The 15467-nt window shown below is 42.2% G+C and overlaps 1 protein-coding gene and 1 long non-coding RNA gene across 2 annotated transcripts in view; both read right to left on the minus strand.

Moving 5' to 3' along the window:
* Positions 1–6433, minus strand: part of NDFIP1 (Nedd4 family interacting protein 1) — a 50510-nt gene extending 44077 nt beyond the window's left edge. The window contains exon 1 of the mRNA XM_045794404.2: positions 6221–6433. Coding sequence (XP_045650360.1) covers positions 6221–6283 — 63 coding nt within the window. The 5' untranslated portion in view covers positions 6284–6433. The remainder of the gene's footprint in view (positions 1–6220) is intronic.
* Positions 6434–13238: 6805 nt separating this feature from the next.
* The window catches only part of LOC123790212 (uncharacterized), a 53231-nt gene continuing 51002 nt past the window's right edge, over positions 13239–15467 (minus strand). Inside the window, exon 5 of the long non-coding RNA XR_015724548.1 lies at positions 13239–15329. This is a non-coding gene — a long non-coding RNA (uncharacterized LOC123790212). The remainder of the gene's footprint in view (positions 15330–15467) is intronic.

Consider the following 15467-nt stretch of genomic DNA (forward strand, 5'->3'; position numbering starts at 1 on the left):
GTTTAATTTCATATGCCACATTTAAGCACTGAATAATAAATAAAATCAAACTGTTATTAAACAGAAGTCACTCCCTGAACCCGTGTATTTCTAATCATAAACCATCCAATTTCCAGAAAAACCTCCAAACACATTCAAGCATCTAATTAACTAGTAACTGATATTAGTGCAATATGTGGATTTTCAATTGCTAAGGGGGATAAGAAACATACATGTGAAAGGAACTGCTTTAATCAGTAAGAAAATATTTCACCAGAAACATTCTTAAATTTGGTATTTAGACCCAGTATGTATAAACTTTAATATAATAAATTGTGTTATTCAGGGAAAAAAAATGAGTCATCCTAATTTTAACAGCAGGAAGTGCTGAACGATGTCTAATAACACTCACTTTATTACTACATTTGGTGAAGGCAGCAACACACCCTGCACTTCTATCTGGACAGCCACTAGAATCATTACAACTGGAGTATGTAAAGCTCAACAAATTCAATGTATGGTATTTACCAACTGCCTATATTGGCAAAAATGAGTTGAGAACAAAGATAACGATCAAGCTTATTATCAGCATTAATCTCTAATTAAATTGTTAGAAGCTGCTTTATCTAAATGGGCACCATCCACTACCACGAGAATATGTTGCATTAAACATCTGTACCTTTTTTTTTTTATTTGAGATAGAGAGTGAGAGCGAGGGAGGGAGAAGGAGGGAGAGAGAGAGAGAGAGCACGTGAGAGCGAGTGGAGCGGGCACACCGCACACAAGGGGAGGGAGGGGCAGAGGGAGAGGAAGAAGCAGGCTCTCCACCGATCAGGGAGCCCAACACAGGGCTGATTCCAGGATCCTGGGATCATGACCTGAGCGGAAGGCAGACACTTAACCAACTGAGCCACCCAGGCGCCCCATAAACAGCTGTACTTGTTCAAAGACAACATAAAAATAAATTAAGAAACCAAAGTAATTATTTTAAAGCCCTAAGAACGGATAAAAGATAGCACTTGAACCTCTTCGAGCCTTTCCTTTTTTTATTACTAAGAATACAAAGTCACTCTCATAAAAGGATTTATTTTATAATATAATTTTATGTAAAGTAATGTGATACAATCAGTGCCTAGCATAAAGTAATCTGAAGTTATGAGCAGGCAAACCAGTGGGTGGCATCAATTGAGATGATGCCAGGATTTCCTCAACTAGGCCTTACTCCCTACCCAATAAGGAGTTTTGCCCTGTTTCCAGTACAAAGAGAGAATGATAAAACCGATTAAATCTGCCCTAACAAGTGGTCACCGGTAGGAGCAGGAAAAAAATTAAGAATGGATCAGCAAGAATTTATCACTGCTACAAAAAAACAGTCACTGCTTACCAAGAGGGAGTCAAATAAGAATCACAGTTGTAGATCTACAGCTCACAAATCTTGTTTCCATATTCATACTAGATTACAAAAGGGCTCTCATGATTTATTTCTCATGTGATACTAACTGCTTACAACATCTTTTAGAGTTACACACAACAATATTTATGGATGTAATAATATGACTTCTAAGATTTGCTTCAAAATAATTGTGGGGAGTATAAATGAAACAACATTACCTATTTGTTGATCACTGCTAAAGCCAAGTGATAAGTGCATTTGATTTATTATACCATATTTTAGTATACGTTTGGAATTTTCATAGTAAAAAGTTGAAAATGTAAATACTATTAAGAAATGATTCTACTCCTACAAATCAACAAAAAGCAAAGAACCCAATTCAAAAATGGGTAAAGGACTTGAACATGCATTTCTCCAAAGAAGATATACAGATGGCCAATAAGCACATAAAAAAATTCTCAATTTCACTAATCATTAGGAAAATATAAATCAAAACCACAATGACATACAACTTCATGCCCATTAGGATAGTTTTATCAAAAAATAAAATAACAAGCATTGATGAGGATGTTAAAAATTGAAACTCTTCCCCGCCCCCCCCCAAACTGGAACTCTTACCCACTGCCGGTAGGAATGTAAAATGGTGTAGGGACTATGGAAAACTATTTTTTAATCAAAAAATTAAGAACGCATTACCATATGATCCAGCAATTTTACCTCTGAGTATATACCCGAAAGAATTGAAAGCTGGGACTCAAAAGATAACTTGTACACCCACATTCACAGCTGCATTATTCACATCGGTCAAAAGGCAGAAGCACCCCAATTGTGCTCCAATGGATGAAAGGATAAACAAAATACGCTACATGCATACAGTACTATTCAGCCTTAAAATGGGAGGAAATTCTGACACGTGGTACAACATGAATAAACCTGGAGCATATGAAGCTAAGTGAAATAAGCCAGCCACAAAAGGACAAATACTATATAATTCCACTTACATGAGGTATTAATCAAATTCATAGAAAACAGAATGATGGTTGTGGGAGCTGGGAAAGGGGGAAGCGGGGAGTTATTATTCAATGGGTATGCAGTTTCAGCTGGAGAAGATGAAAAAGTTCTGTAAATGGATGGTGGTGATGGTTGCCCAACACTGTGAAAGTATTTAATGCCACTGAACTGTACACTTAAAAATGGTCAAAATGGTAAATCATATATATATATATATGTATATATATATATAATTGTAGTAAAAAGCATATATATATAACAATTTTTTAAAATTTTTAAAAAAACAATTCTACCCATCTCAGTATTTTTGGAAAAGTTTTCTTTGATCATTGGACATACAGGCCACAAGTAATAGCAAAATAACCTTAAAATTTTGACATAACATTTTAAGGGGCATTCCAAGATATAATTACAACTTTTCAAACTAAAAAAATAAAACCACATGGGCACTTTTCACCCCTTCCTCCAGGATCGTGACTTCATCTAACACTTCAGCATAAATATGGTTTGGCCTGGCAGAGATGAAATTCTTTCCCTGATCTATCAAAACCTTCCTCCACAATCCTGAATTTATCCAAAAAGGTATCATTCCCAAAGCAGCTCTACAATGTTGTCAGACTGCATTATAAACTCTTATCAGTGATGTTTGTAAGTGGACAACTTCTTCAGCAGGCAGTAAATCTAAACTAAGCATTCTATTTTTAAGCCTATATGGCCATGTCCTTGTTGCCCCCTTAGATCAGATTCAAATCCAAAGCTCTGAAAACATTTCAGAAGTATCTGGCAAAATTCATAAAACAGGAAAAGATATATTCTCCAGTGAGGCAAAGAGGGCTTGGAATGCATGAACAGGAATAAATGTCTGCAGAGAGAGGGACGTATTACAAATTTCACAACACTGGGCCTCCCTCCACCTTTCTGAAACAGTGCTTCTGAATGTCTGGATATACAATCTCAGCTTCAAAATGCAAAAGGGGAAAAAAAATAAAGCCACAGGGAACCTATGAGCCCAGGCTTTCTGTGCAGTCTGTCGTAACACTAAATTCAAGTTGTGCCCTGCGCTACCAATAAAAAAAACATTAAGGTAAACTTGTATATTTAGTAACGAATCATAAAGTCTTCCACTGCATTTACTCTACTAGAGAACCGGCTCTATTTGATTAACCAGATCAAACAGAAGTCAGAACAGCCTTTTGTGACAACCAGAGTATCATGCTCCTATCAAGTTGCCTGGACAATTCACCGACATTCTATAATGCAAAAGCCTTTTAAATATGTATACTCTCTGGCCAAGTGTTTCCGCATCTGAAAATTTATACTAAAGAAGAGACAAAGATGGATATAAAAGAAACTTCGGTGAATTAAAAAAAATTATGAACATACTTAATGACCAACAACAGGCAACTGACTTGAACTACGGCATAACCACAGATACATACTACGCAGCATGAAAATATTGACCTACCTTATATGGCTATATTGTGTGCCTCTGCACATACATGCGAACAAATACACACACATGCAAATTTGTGAATGCACACATGTTTGAGAACATGATACACATGGGCACATATGCACCAAATGTGTGCAAGTATAATCAGGGGCCCATGGAATGGTATATGTACAAAGATGTGCCTATATATATATATATATGGACACACACACATATATATATATATATATATATATATATATATATATTATGGGCACACGAGAAAATACATATGCACATATATATCTTCTAATGCACATGCCTATATTTGGAATGTGAGCCTGTGTTTTAAGTAGGTGAGTGTGTATTTATCCTTGTAATCACTACTTAGAGGCTGTGACCTTGAGTAAGTTAATAAGCCTCTTGGGAGTCTTGAGTTTGTCATCTATACAATAATACCAAACCCTGCCTCATGGGGGTTTTATGAGGGTTAGTGGAATAATGGATGTAAAGCACTTAGTACTGTGATTGGCACATAGTAAATGCTCAGTCAATATTAGCTTTCCTTATCTCTACACATGTATACTGATTTATACTTACGTATATTTACATACCTATAAGTCCACAAAGATACACATTAAAATATTAACTTTGGTTACCTATGGGTGACAGATTTTTATTGCGGGGTTTTTTAGGGGGGCTGGCTTTCATATTTTGCAATTTTTCTAGGAAGATTCTTTTTTTTCATACTTTTTTGGAGGTTATTTCTTCAACATAATGATTTTTAAAAATAAAATAAAGATGACCTGTCCCTGACATACCTCAGTTCTGCATCTTTAAAGCTATTAACTACTACACTAAGGAATACATAGTTTTGATACTCCACCAAATTTTTTGTATTCGAGCAATATGTCAGCATTACCTAATAGCTCAAGAAGATGGCAGTACAAAGAAAAGCCACAGCTTTTGGCTTGTTTGCCTTATCCAGAGCAGGATGAAAAGAATGAATTAGATCACACTGTGGGGTACATGTGCTTTCTGAACACTGTGGAGACATTTAAGTGACACCTGTCATTTGTATTTTACTAAAGCAGGGAGGAACCCAGAGCCTTGCCCAAGGTCATACAAAAAAGCATATGCCAGACCCCAGGCTGTGAAAGATCTGAGGACTAGACTGCATTGCCACAGTTTGGGCGTGTTTATGAAACCAAGAAGCTAAATTCTTAACCAGTCATTTCAGAAGTCCGGCTGGAGGAGGGAGGAAATTACAACATAGGGCTGATGAGAGCAAAACAAACTGGTAACTGGCTGCAAGGGATTAATCTAGATGTTTTAATCATACTGGTTTTCCTTACTTCTAAAATACAAAACTGGAGCTCATCAAAGATAGGACACTTAATTTCATAAAAGCACGACCGATATTTGTATACATATTGTATCAAAAACATCTGAAACGACAAAACGCAAGCAGTTATCTGCGGTTCCAATCAACACCAGTTCCTACCTGGCTTAATTCCCACAATTATGATGCGTTAGGTTAAATACCACTAAAAACCCTGCAGATTGTCTCTGAATTTCCGAGGGGAACCCAGCTACTGAGACGGGCGAGCAGCTCTTTTCCCTAGGGCCTCAATTTATAAATTATAACCGGGATAATACTCCAATCAACCCCTGTACAGGTCCTCCCCAGCCATGCTATTAAATCTCCTTAAACGTCATTTCCAAGCTTTTAAAACACACACCCAGGCACACGCCCTGCAGCCTTCCACGAAGCTCGACATTTTGGGGCATCGCCCCAGCTAAACATCGCCTTTTCAAACCTACTGCAAACTGCGGACTTGCCTCTCGTCTCATTTTTTACTTTTGTCTTAAAACACAGGCGAGGGGGATGGGTTTCGACAAACAGATTAGGCTCTGAAACCCTGAGCAATCGCATCTCGTCGCGGGGAGCCGTCGGTCGCAGTAGCAGCGATTTTAATCTTTTCTCTCCACCTCGCTTCCTTTCCCATTTCATGCTTGCCTTTTTTTTTCTTTTCTTTCCAATGACATCAAACCAAAAGTGGAGCAAAGAAAACTGAACGCCCCCGGGTCGGTGCCTCCCGAGGGTCGCGGGTTCTGCCTCGGGGACCCGACCGCCGCGGGAACCGCGGGAACCGCTGCGGGGCAGAGGTTTTCCACCGCCCGAGTGCCGCCCCAGGTCGCAGAGGGATGGGCCGGGCCCGCGGCGGCCTCGAATCCCAGCGCGGGTCCCGCCCAGGCCCGGCGCGGCCTGCTAAGCCGCGGCGTCGCGTCGGCCACAGGCTGGGCCAGAGACGCCTGAAGCGGCCGGCCGGCAGGGCAGGGTCGGGAGTCGGGGGCCCGGGACCAGAGGCCGGGGGCCGGGGCCAGGACTCGGCGCTGCTCACCTGCTGGTACCGGCTGCCGCAGGCCGGCTCCACCGCCGCCAGCGCCGCCAACGCCAACGCCATGGCGCAGCCGGCCGCAGGGAAGGAAGGGGAGCGAGCGAGCTAAAGGGGCGCGGGCGCTGCGGCCTGGGAGCGCGGGGAGGCCGAGGGGGACGCGCCTCGGGTGGGTCTTGATGGCCGCCGCCGCTTCCAGGCAAGCCGCTCTCCTCGGGTTGTGAGCACCGCCGCCGCCGCCGCCGAGGCTCCGACGCGGCCCCTGGGGAGGAGGCGGGACGCCGACGACGACGCTGCGCCGCCGCCCCGCCCTCGACTCGCTCCGCGCGGCCGGGCCAGGCCTCGCCCCGCGCCGCCGCCCTGGCCCCGCGGAGCCGCCGCCCGGGGTGGGGTCCGCCCCTCCTCCCGCGCCCCGGAGGCTGAAGCCTTCTGAGGCGAGGCAGCTGTAAAAGAATTACCTACTAAGGAGCACCTCGTACGAGATCTGAGCTTTCCCCGTGCGTTCTCTTCTAACCCTCATCGCACAGCCCGGCATGGGGGCCACAGCCCCATTTAAGAGGTCGTTGGCGCCCAGGGAGGTTTGACAACCTGGCACAGCAGCCATCTGATGCCTGATCCCTGGTACCTGCTGCACAATCTCGGTTCTTTTCCAAGTCCCTTCTTGTCTGCCATCAGGGATCTGTCAACCGCAGGGCAGAGGCCAAATCCGGTCCAGTGGCGTTAGAAAGTAGAAGAAATTCATGTTTCATTGTCCATAAATTAAGTTTTACGGGAACACAGCCGCTCCCATTTGTTGCATACAGCCAGTAAATCCTAGTACTTGCTATTTGGCCCACTACAGAAGTTTCCTGACCCTACATCCTCCACAACTCCTTAGATCTCAAATAAACCCTAGTTAGGATGGATGATAATAATAGCATCCTCCTTTTTATGCAGCCCTTTAGTATTTTAACAGCCTCACCTGTAGATATAGACATGATATTTTTCTGTTATATATATGTGTATATATTAAATATATACACATATATGTTAATATATATTAAATATATACATATATATTATATACATATATATATAAAGTAGGCTCCACCCAGCATGGAGCCCGACCTGGGGCTTGAACTCAGGACCCCAAGATCAACACCCAAGCTGAAATCAAGACTAGGGCTCCTAACCGACTGAGCCACCAGCAGTCCCAACATTATATTTTTCTTTTTTGGTGGGCAGCAAAACAAAGGTTATTGAGTGACAGCAAAGTGATAGTACAAACCTTCCCAAGAGGGAGGGGACCCCAGAGGGTTGCCCCCCCAATGATATTTTTCTGAACCAAAGCTCTCTGAGGAGGTGACATGAATGGCCAAGCTCCAAAGATTCAGCCATGCTGAGAGCTTTCCAGATAACAGCAGCATGTCCAAAGGCTGTGAGGGGAGTAAGAGCTTGCCTTGTGGAAGAACTGAAAGGAGGCAGGCAGCACTGCCATAGAGGAGATATAATTACCAATGTTTCACAGATGAAGAAATTAAGCTTGAAGAGATTAAATATCTTACTCAAGAACACGGAGCTAGTGAGGGGAAAAGCTGGAATGTAAACCCATTAAACCAGCATTGTTAACCATTATAATCCATGAAACTAAACTATAAACTCTGTGAAGATGAAAATATATATCTCTTAAATATTGTTATAACTCCCATAGCATCTAGCACAGTATAGATATATAGCAGGCATTTGAGGTCTTCTGTCATACCCAGGCACCTGGAATTGCTTCTACCCACATGTTCAACACAGGGGGAAAGAAAAAAAGGATCTTTGAAGCTTGTTGCAATTCCCATTTCTTCTTGATTGCCTTTCCAAGTTAGTCATCTAGGGTTGGCTTTAATATGATTATTGTTTTAGCCTCTGATTTTCAAGTTTAGTTAACTACATATTTTTTGACCATAGCTGTGTTTTGAACCTACCCTGAGGTTTCTACTTATATGAGCCAATTGTAATCAATAAAAATTCTAGATATTTATCTTCCTCACTTTAAGTTCTCCACCAGTTTCCAAACTCCTACATGTCTGTCCCAACATCCGAGTGTTAGCCTCACATATTTACACTTTGGAGAAGTGAACAAATCCAGCAAAATGCCAGTCTGAGAGTCTCAAAGTGGTACACTCCTTACTCCGTCCCTTAGTTGCTTTTAATCCAGAAAAAACACCCTTAAATGTAATAAGGTACAGTAAATCATTCTACACATAATGTCCTACCTGGTGGTCTTATATAAGGAAAAAAATGTCTAATTTGAAATGCTTTAAGATCTCACCAATAGAAAGTAGAAATCCAGATTTCCTTGCCCGGATTATCTAAATTTACGTGTAAGAAGGAATAAAAAAGATGTCTGTGCCGCCGCATATGGCTATGAGAGCAACAGCTGCCATCTTTACGCAAGTCGGCAGCGTGGTGACGTTTGTGGAAAAGATGTTGCTACCCTTCCCGTCTACTTCTTTCCTAAATTACTTTCTCCCTCAATAGTGATACACTCCCTGCATATGAACATAATATAAATACTGGGCTTTCTCACTGAAATATTTTCTCTTGAAAGAAAAAAAAGTTCATTTCAGCTTCCAGGCTCCCTTTCTTACCCCTTTTCTGATACACCGAACCAAAATGCTTTGTGTTCACAGTGAAGTCTTGGTCTTTTTTTCTCTCTGAGTTCCCCCCAAAGCCTTTAATAAGTAAATGGAGATGATTTGTGTTGATTCAATGGATGGGTAAATTGGGAAGTTGAGAAACTGAGTCACCGCTGTGTAAGGTCTCCAGTTGGCAAGCAAAGTGTACAGTGAAGGGGAAAACTGAATTTCTGACTCACGGATCCATGTCTGCTGCAAGCCAAGCAGACAGCAAAGATAATCCAAGGCTATAAAAATTGCACTCTCTGGCTTCATCTGGAGATGTTGTCAAAGAGAGTTTCCACAGAGAAAGTTATTAATTTCAGATTGCTGCACTTAGAAACTTATTTTCCCACAGAATAGCAGTAATACTTTCCATGTGCAATACTTTTTATGTGAATTGCTGACTCTGAATCATCCACTCTGAGAGAGAGGAGAAATATTATGGACAAGTAAGAGCATAGCTCACGTCTGTTTCTCTAACCCCCACCCCCCACCGAGATAAAAATCTCCTCCAGAATAGATGCAGTCTTCTGTCTTTCACATCCACCTGAGGCTTGTCCTAGGCAGTACTGAGCTCAATAAGAAACCAAGAAGGGTTTGTTAAATTTTAAGCAAAGCCTCATTGGTCTAATATCTCATTTCAGGCCTTGAACGTCTCCAGCTAATCTTTGCTCCCACTGAACCATGCATTTCCATTTCCACTTACTTATTCCTTCTTTTAATTCTCATTACCTTACTATGAGTTTCGTTAAAGGCAAAGGTGATATCTTCATATTACAAATAAAGAAATACTCTACTGATAATTACTACTGTTTGTGGAGCACCTTCTGGATTTTGGACCCTTCCACAGGTCTTCTCCTTAATCCTCATAACAAACTCAGTCTGCGGGACACCTGGGTGGCTCCCTCGGTTATTCCTCTGCCTTTGGCTCAGGTCATGATCCCAGGGTCCTGGGATGGAGCCCTGCATTGGGCTCCCTGCTCAGCAGGGAGCCTGCTTTTCCCTCTGCCTGCCACTCCCCCTACTTATGCTCTCTCTCTGACAAATGAATAACACCTTGGGAAAAAAAAAAAAAAAGCAACCCAGTGTGCAGGTAAAGAGATTCAGAAGATGTACATCACTTGCTCAGCTAGTGATGGTGGAACCAGAATGCAAACTTAGATCTGTCTGATAACAAAACTTGAGCACACTCTGTGTGTAGAGGAGAGTAGACGACATAGAAGAACCAGTCTCATCCTTGCAGTCTGCAGTGAAATAGAGAAGATAGTGAACACAGATTCAAGACATGTTTTCAAATATAAAAACTGCAAGTTAATTACAGCTGTCTTGGGCTACATTAACTAGAAATGGTGAAGAGAATTATGTGATCATGTGTGATCATCAGGTAAGGATTGAAGAGAAAGGGTTTTGAATGAGAAAAAGGCTACGCCAAGAATGGGAAGAAGGGAAGGCACACCCAGTCAGGAGTATGCTTGTCCAAAAGCTTAGAACAGGGGTCAGCAACTTTTATGTAAAGGGATAGATAGTACTAGAACTATTTTGGACTTTATGGGGCACAAGTTTTCTGTCACAGCTACTCTACTTTGCCACTGTATCATCAACACGGCCATAGACAATATCAAGCAAATTGGCATGGCTGTGTTCCAATAATACTTTATTTATGGACACTTGAAATTTGAATTTCTTATTTTCACATGTCATGAAATATTATGCTTCTTTTGATTTTTTTCAACTATGTAAGAATGTAAAAATTATAGTCAACTTTCAGATCATACAAAAACAGGTCGTGTGCTGGATTTGGCCCCCAGGCAGTAGATGGCCAACTCCCAGCTTCCTGGCAGGACAAAAAAAGTTTATGTGCTAAGAGCTTGAGTGGAAATTTAAACCACAGAGTAATGCAGAAGGCCTAATGGAGAGGGAAGGGAAAGAGAAAAGACGATGGGAATTTATAAAAGATCTTAAAATACAAATGGCTTCTGCAAAAAAGTTAAGTCAGAGAAAAAGCGTTAGTCAGTTAGAGATCCATCATGAGATTCCTGATTCCTTGGCTTATCTTTTTGCCCCTGCAATGCAATTGATTTATTCATTCAACAAATATTAATTGAGCACAATTTGGGCAATTGCTATGGTTTTCTGCCTAAAACCTGAAACTACAAAAGAATAGTTTCTCATTTATTCTCCAAAATGAAATTAAGAAATGCTAAGTGTGAGTATTTAACATACCATAAGATTTGATATGTCTTTATTTTTATTCATTGACCCCAGGACTCCGGGATCACACCCTGAGCCAAAGGCAGACACTTAACAACTAAGCCACCCAGGCGCCCCTCACTTGTGATTTCTTAGACCCATTGGTTACTGAGCAGTGTGTGGCCTAATTCTGATTTATTTGTGCATTCCCCAAATTTCTTTCTGTCATTGATTACTAATTTCATTCCATTGTGATTAGAGAACATACTTCGTATTTTTTTTAATCCTTTTAAATTTATTGAGGTTTGCTTTATGCCATAGCCTATGGTCTATCCCAGAGAATGTCCCATGTTCACCTGAAAAGAATGTCTATTCTGCTGTTGTTGGGTGGAATGTTCTCTAGGTATGCCTATCAGGTCTAGTTGGCCTATAGTGTAATTGAAGTCTTCTATTTCCTTGTTGATCTTCTGGCTACTTGATCTTCTGTGGCTATTACCGAAAGTGGATTGTTGAAGTCTCCCACCTATAACTGTAGAATTGTCTATTTCTTCCTTCACTGGTGTCAGTTTTGCTTCATATAGTTTAGTGCTTTACTATTAGGTACATATACATTTATAGTATTTACTTATTTTATACACTGTCTTGATCCAAAAAGGATTTAAGTGATTGCAGTATAGCAAAGAAATCATAAATTAGAAGTAGATGAGAAAGAAAAAGCAAAACAAAAATAGTAACATGAAACAGACCTTGCCTTCTTGTTCACCATCATCTCCATATGAACAGAGCCTGGCATATAATAGGCCCTTGTAGGACTGAAATAACATCAGGAATGAGTTTAACACAAAAACGAAGTTATACATGTTATAAGCACACCAATAAAGTGGACACCCGATTGGTTATACAACTGATAGGGAACCTGAGCTAAATAAAACAGGGTACCAAGACCAATAGAGAAATTTCTTCCAAGAGTCCTCAGTAACATCTAATTATAAAGATGCTGAACTGACCCCTCTGTCCTAAATAGAATACCTGCTTTAACTTTTGGGGAATCCACCCTGCCAGGAGAGATGCTGCAACTTGGTCCTCCAGGTATTGACTGCCACATTTGATTGTGTAATTAGTGCATTGACGCAGTCCAGGGACAGCCAGGCCAGTATAGTCTATGTGAACGACACCCCCACCCTGATTTGGGCAACATACAACCTATGCAACCATAGGAGGCGGCCCCATAAAATCTCTAGGTGATCCCACCCCTGACAAATGGCTCACAATATATTTAGGGTGTTGTGGGTGGCAAAGGAATGAGGAATGAAGAACAGCGAAGTGTCCACAAGGAGATCAAGCGTCTGATTCTCATCTTCGGACCCAGAGTACCAACCAATTGCTTTAACTAAGTGTCCTGAATGCAAGAACAGGTGAGTAGGGAAAGCGCCTGACTCTCCACTCCTCAGGCTGACTCCTTTTTTTTTTTTTTTTTTTAAGATTTTACTTATTTATTTGAAAGAGAGAGACAGCCAGTGAGAAAGGGAACACAAGCAGGGGGAGTGGGAGAGGAAGAAGCAGGCTTCCCGCTGAGCAGGGAGCCCGATGCCGGGCTTGAACCCAGGACCCTGGGATCACACCCTGGGTCAAAGGCAGACACTTAACAACTGAGCCACCCAGGCACCCCCGGGCTGATTCCTAAGACAAGAAAAGGCTTTCTCACATTTCCCCAGTGGGTAATTTTCTGCCTGTGTTCAGGGAATATCATAAGAAACAGGATTACGCGAGGGAAATACTAAAGCTCAGAGATCTGCACTGCCTGCAGTATGTCAGGGGAGATACTACTTGCGCTAATTATGACAACAAAGACGAGCCCCCCTCAGGGGCCCCAATAGAAGAAGCTGATGTTGGCTTAAACTCACCCGCAGCTTGTGGGCAGCATGCTGGCTGCTTACAGGTCACCAGGGAACTCTGCCTGGGTGACTTAGAGCAGGACAAGGGAGACTCTCTAGTTTTAAATAAGATTACATGAGGACCAGGAAATCATACCTTAGTTCTATTTAAAAAAAAAATTTTTAAGATTTTATTTATTTATTTATTTGACAGAGAGAGAGAGCACAAGCAGGGGAAGAGACAGAGGGAGAAGCAAGCTCCCCACTGAGCAGGGAGCCCAATGCAGGGCTCGATCCCAGGACCCTGGAATAATGACCTGAGCCAAAGGCAGACACTTAACCGACTGAGCCACCCAGGTGCCCCCATATACCTTAGTTTTAAAGCAGTCTTGAAATCCTAGCCAAATTATTCAGGAGCTCCTCCAACATTATCCCTGTGTGGGGCTCTCCCTCATTCACATCCTCAGTAACTGAAGCCCACAGATGGAGCAAAGACAAGCCCTCTTCTATGCCAAATACCTCCCCTGGAGTCAGCCATGCCTTGACAGAGTAATGGTACAAGGTGGGATGGCAGCTGGCACACAGCCTTTCCAGAGCTGATGGTGACAAAACAGATTTCAATTTTAAATAGTAATTGGCCACCAGCTCAGGGGCTGAACGGAAGTTGTGTTCTTCACTCTTGAAACCCCAAACATTCTCTTGCCTTGTCTTTCCTTTACCTGTTAAGCCAGTGTCATTCTGTAAGCAAACATGGCCAATATACTAGTCTACAGGTCATCCAGAACATCGGCTTAAATTGCCACTGATGTTTCTCACCATAAACATTTAAAGACCCATTTTTAATTGTTCACTGCCCTAAGAAAGGTGCATCTGACATCACTGCCCCCAAGACCACTACTTCAATTACTCTCATGTACTGAGCACTTACTTTATGCCGGGGACACTGTGTCAAGCAATTTACATTTTTTATCTTTTCTACTGTTCATAAGAAATACATGAGGTAGAATCTATTTTATCTCTATCCTCTGGATGAGGGCACAAGTTGCATGAAGATAATTATCTTGCCTCTGTGTGTGTGTCATAGAAGACAAGAGCTAAAAGGGCTTTTGAAATCATTTGGTTTGATCCTTCATTTGACAGATGAGGAAACTGAGCTCGGAGAGGTTAAGTCACATGCCTGTGATCACACAGCCAGGAAGTGGCAGAGCTGCTGTGGAACATATTTTCCTTCCATCCTTGAACGAAACAATCTACTACTTTGGGTTAACACACATCATCCTGGCCTCTCAGAGCATGCGGCCCAACCTTTTGTGATTCGAGGATTTGTGTCATGCCCTATGTGCTGTCCTCATGCAGCAAAACTGTGGTTCAGAAGAAAGGGGAGGGGCGTATTGTGCTCTCTCTGCAACCAATTGATGACGAAGTCAAACTTCATGACTCAGAGCATGCTGAAGCTCTTGGCCCTTCACAACTTTCCCCACAGGAAACCCATCAGGTTCTTGGTTACCTTTCGAGTGTTTCGTGGGTGGCACAGAACACATCCAAAAATAGATGTCTCCTGCTCTCCCAGAAGAGACTTGCAGCCTAAAAATGTCACTCCCTCTCCCTTTCAAAACAGACATCACTGCCTGGGGCGTAGCCCTTCCTTCCCAACCTGGCAGCTGCCTAAGGATAAACTTTCCTCCCACCTGGAGACTAGACTTCCTTCTTGGGGACGGAAGAGAAATGCCAATTGTCAGTAAGAGAAAAAGACCTTTCATAGGATCTTTGGCAACAATTGCTCTTCTGAGGCAGACTGATTTCAAGCAAAAAGTCTAGTCTCCTACCTCCTGAAGACCAACTAAATGGGACAATGCAAGTCAAAGTGCTTTGTAAACTGCCAATACCAGGAACCATCACGTGCCTGTGCCTGTGTTCTCTGAATCTTCAAAATTCAGGGAGTGGAACGGATGAATTATCTAGCAATACCTCTGGTGACACAGATTTTCCAGCCACAGAGAACCAGGAAGTTTTTCTGGCCCGGGGCTTTCTGCGGGTAACTCCTTGTGTGCTGACATAGGATTGCAAAAGCAGCTCCCAGGCTGGGTTCATGCTGGCTGCAGAAGGGTGCAGGATGTGTGAACGAGTCAGGAAGAGTTTCAATCAGCCAGCAGAACTGAGGAGACAGGGAGACAGCCTCGTCTGGCTGTGGGAGGATCCCCCAGTTCAGTCTATGCCACTGTGTTGACCTGGAGCTTGTCTTAATACAAAGACATGTTTACTAGCTTCTTACCGGGTGCATGTGATAACTTGAGCTCCATGGAACATCTTGTCACGTGAGAGGTGTTTGCAGTTCTTTGATTTTATTCATGCAATCACTCATTCAGTAAATGCATATATAATTCTTACTCCACAGGCAGCTTTCTGTTTAAAAAACAAAAACAAAAACTCCTCTGTTTTCTGTCCACATGTAAAAAGCCCAGGTACAGTGAGTATAGCTTGGAGGTAAATAGGTTTTGTTTAAAGAAAAAAAGGAAAGAAGGACCATTTTCCATTGTATTC

The sequence above is a fragment of the Ursus americanus genome, chromosome 5 (assembly GCF_024610735.1).
Source record: "Ursus americanus isolate L20-20 chromosome 5, mUrsAme1.1.p, whole genome shotgun sequence".
Taxonomy (NCBI): domain Eukaryota; kingdom Metazoa; phylum Chordata; class Mammalia; order Carnivora; family Ursidae; genus Ursus; species Ursus americanus.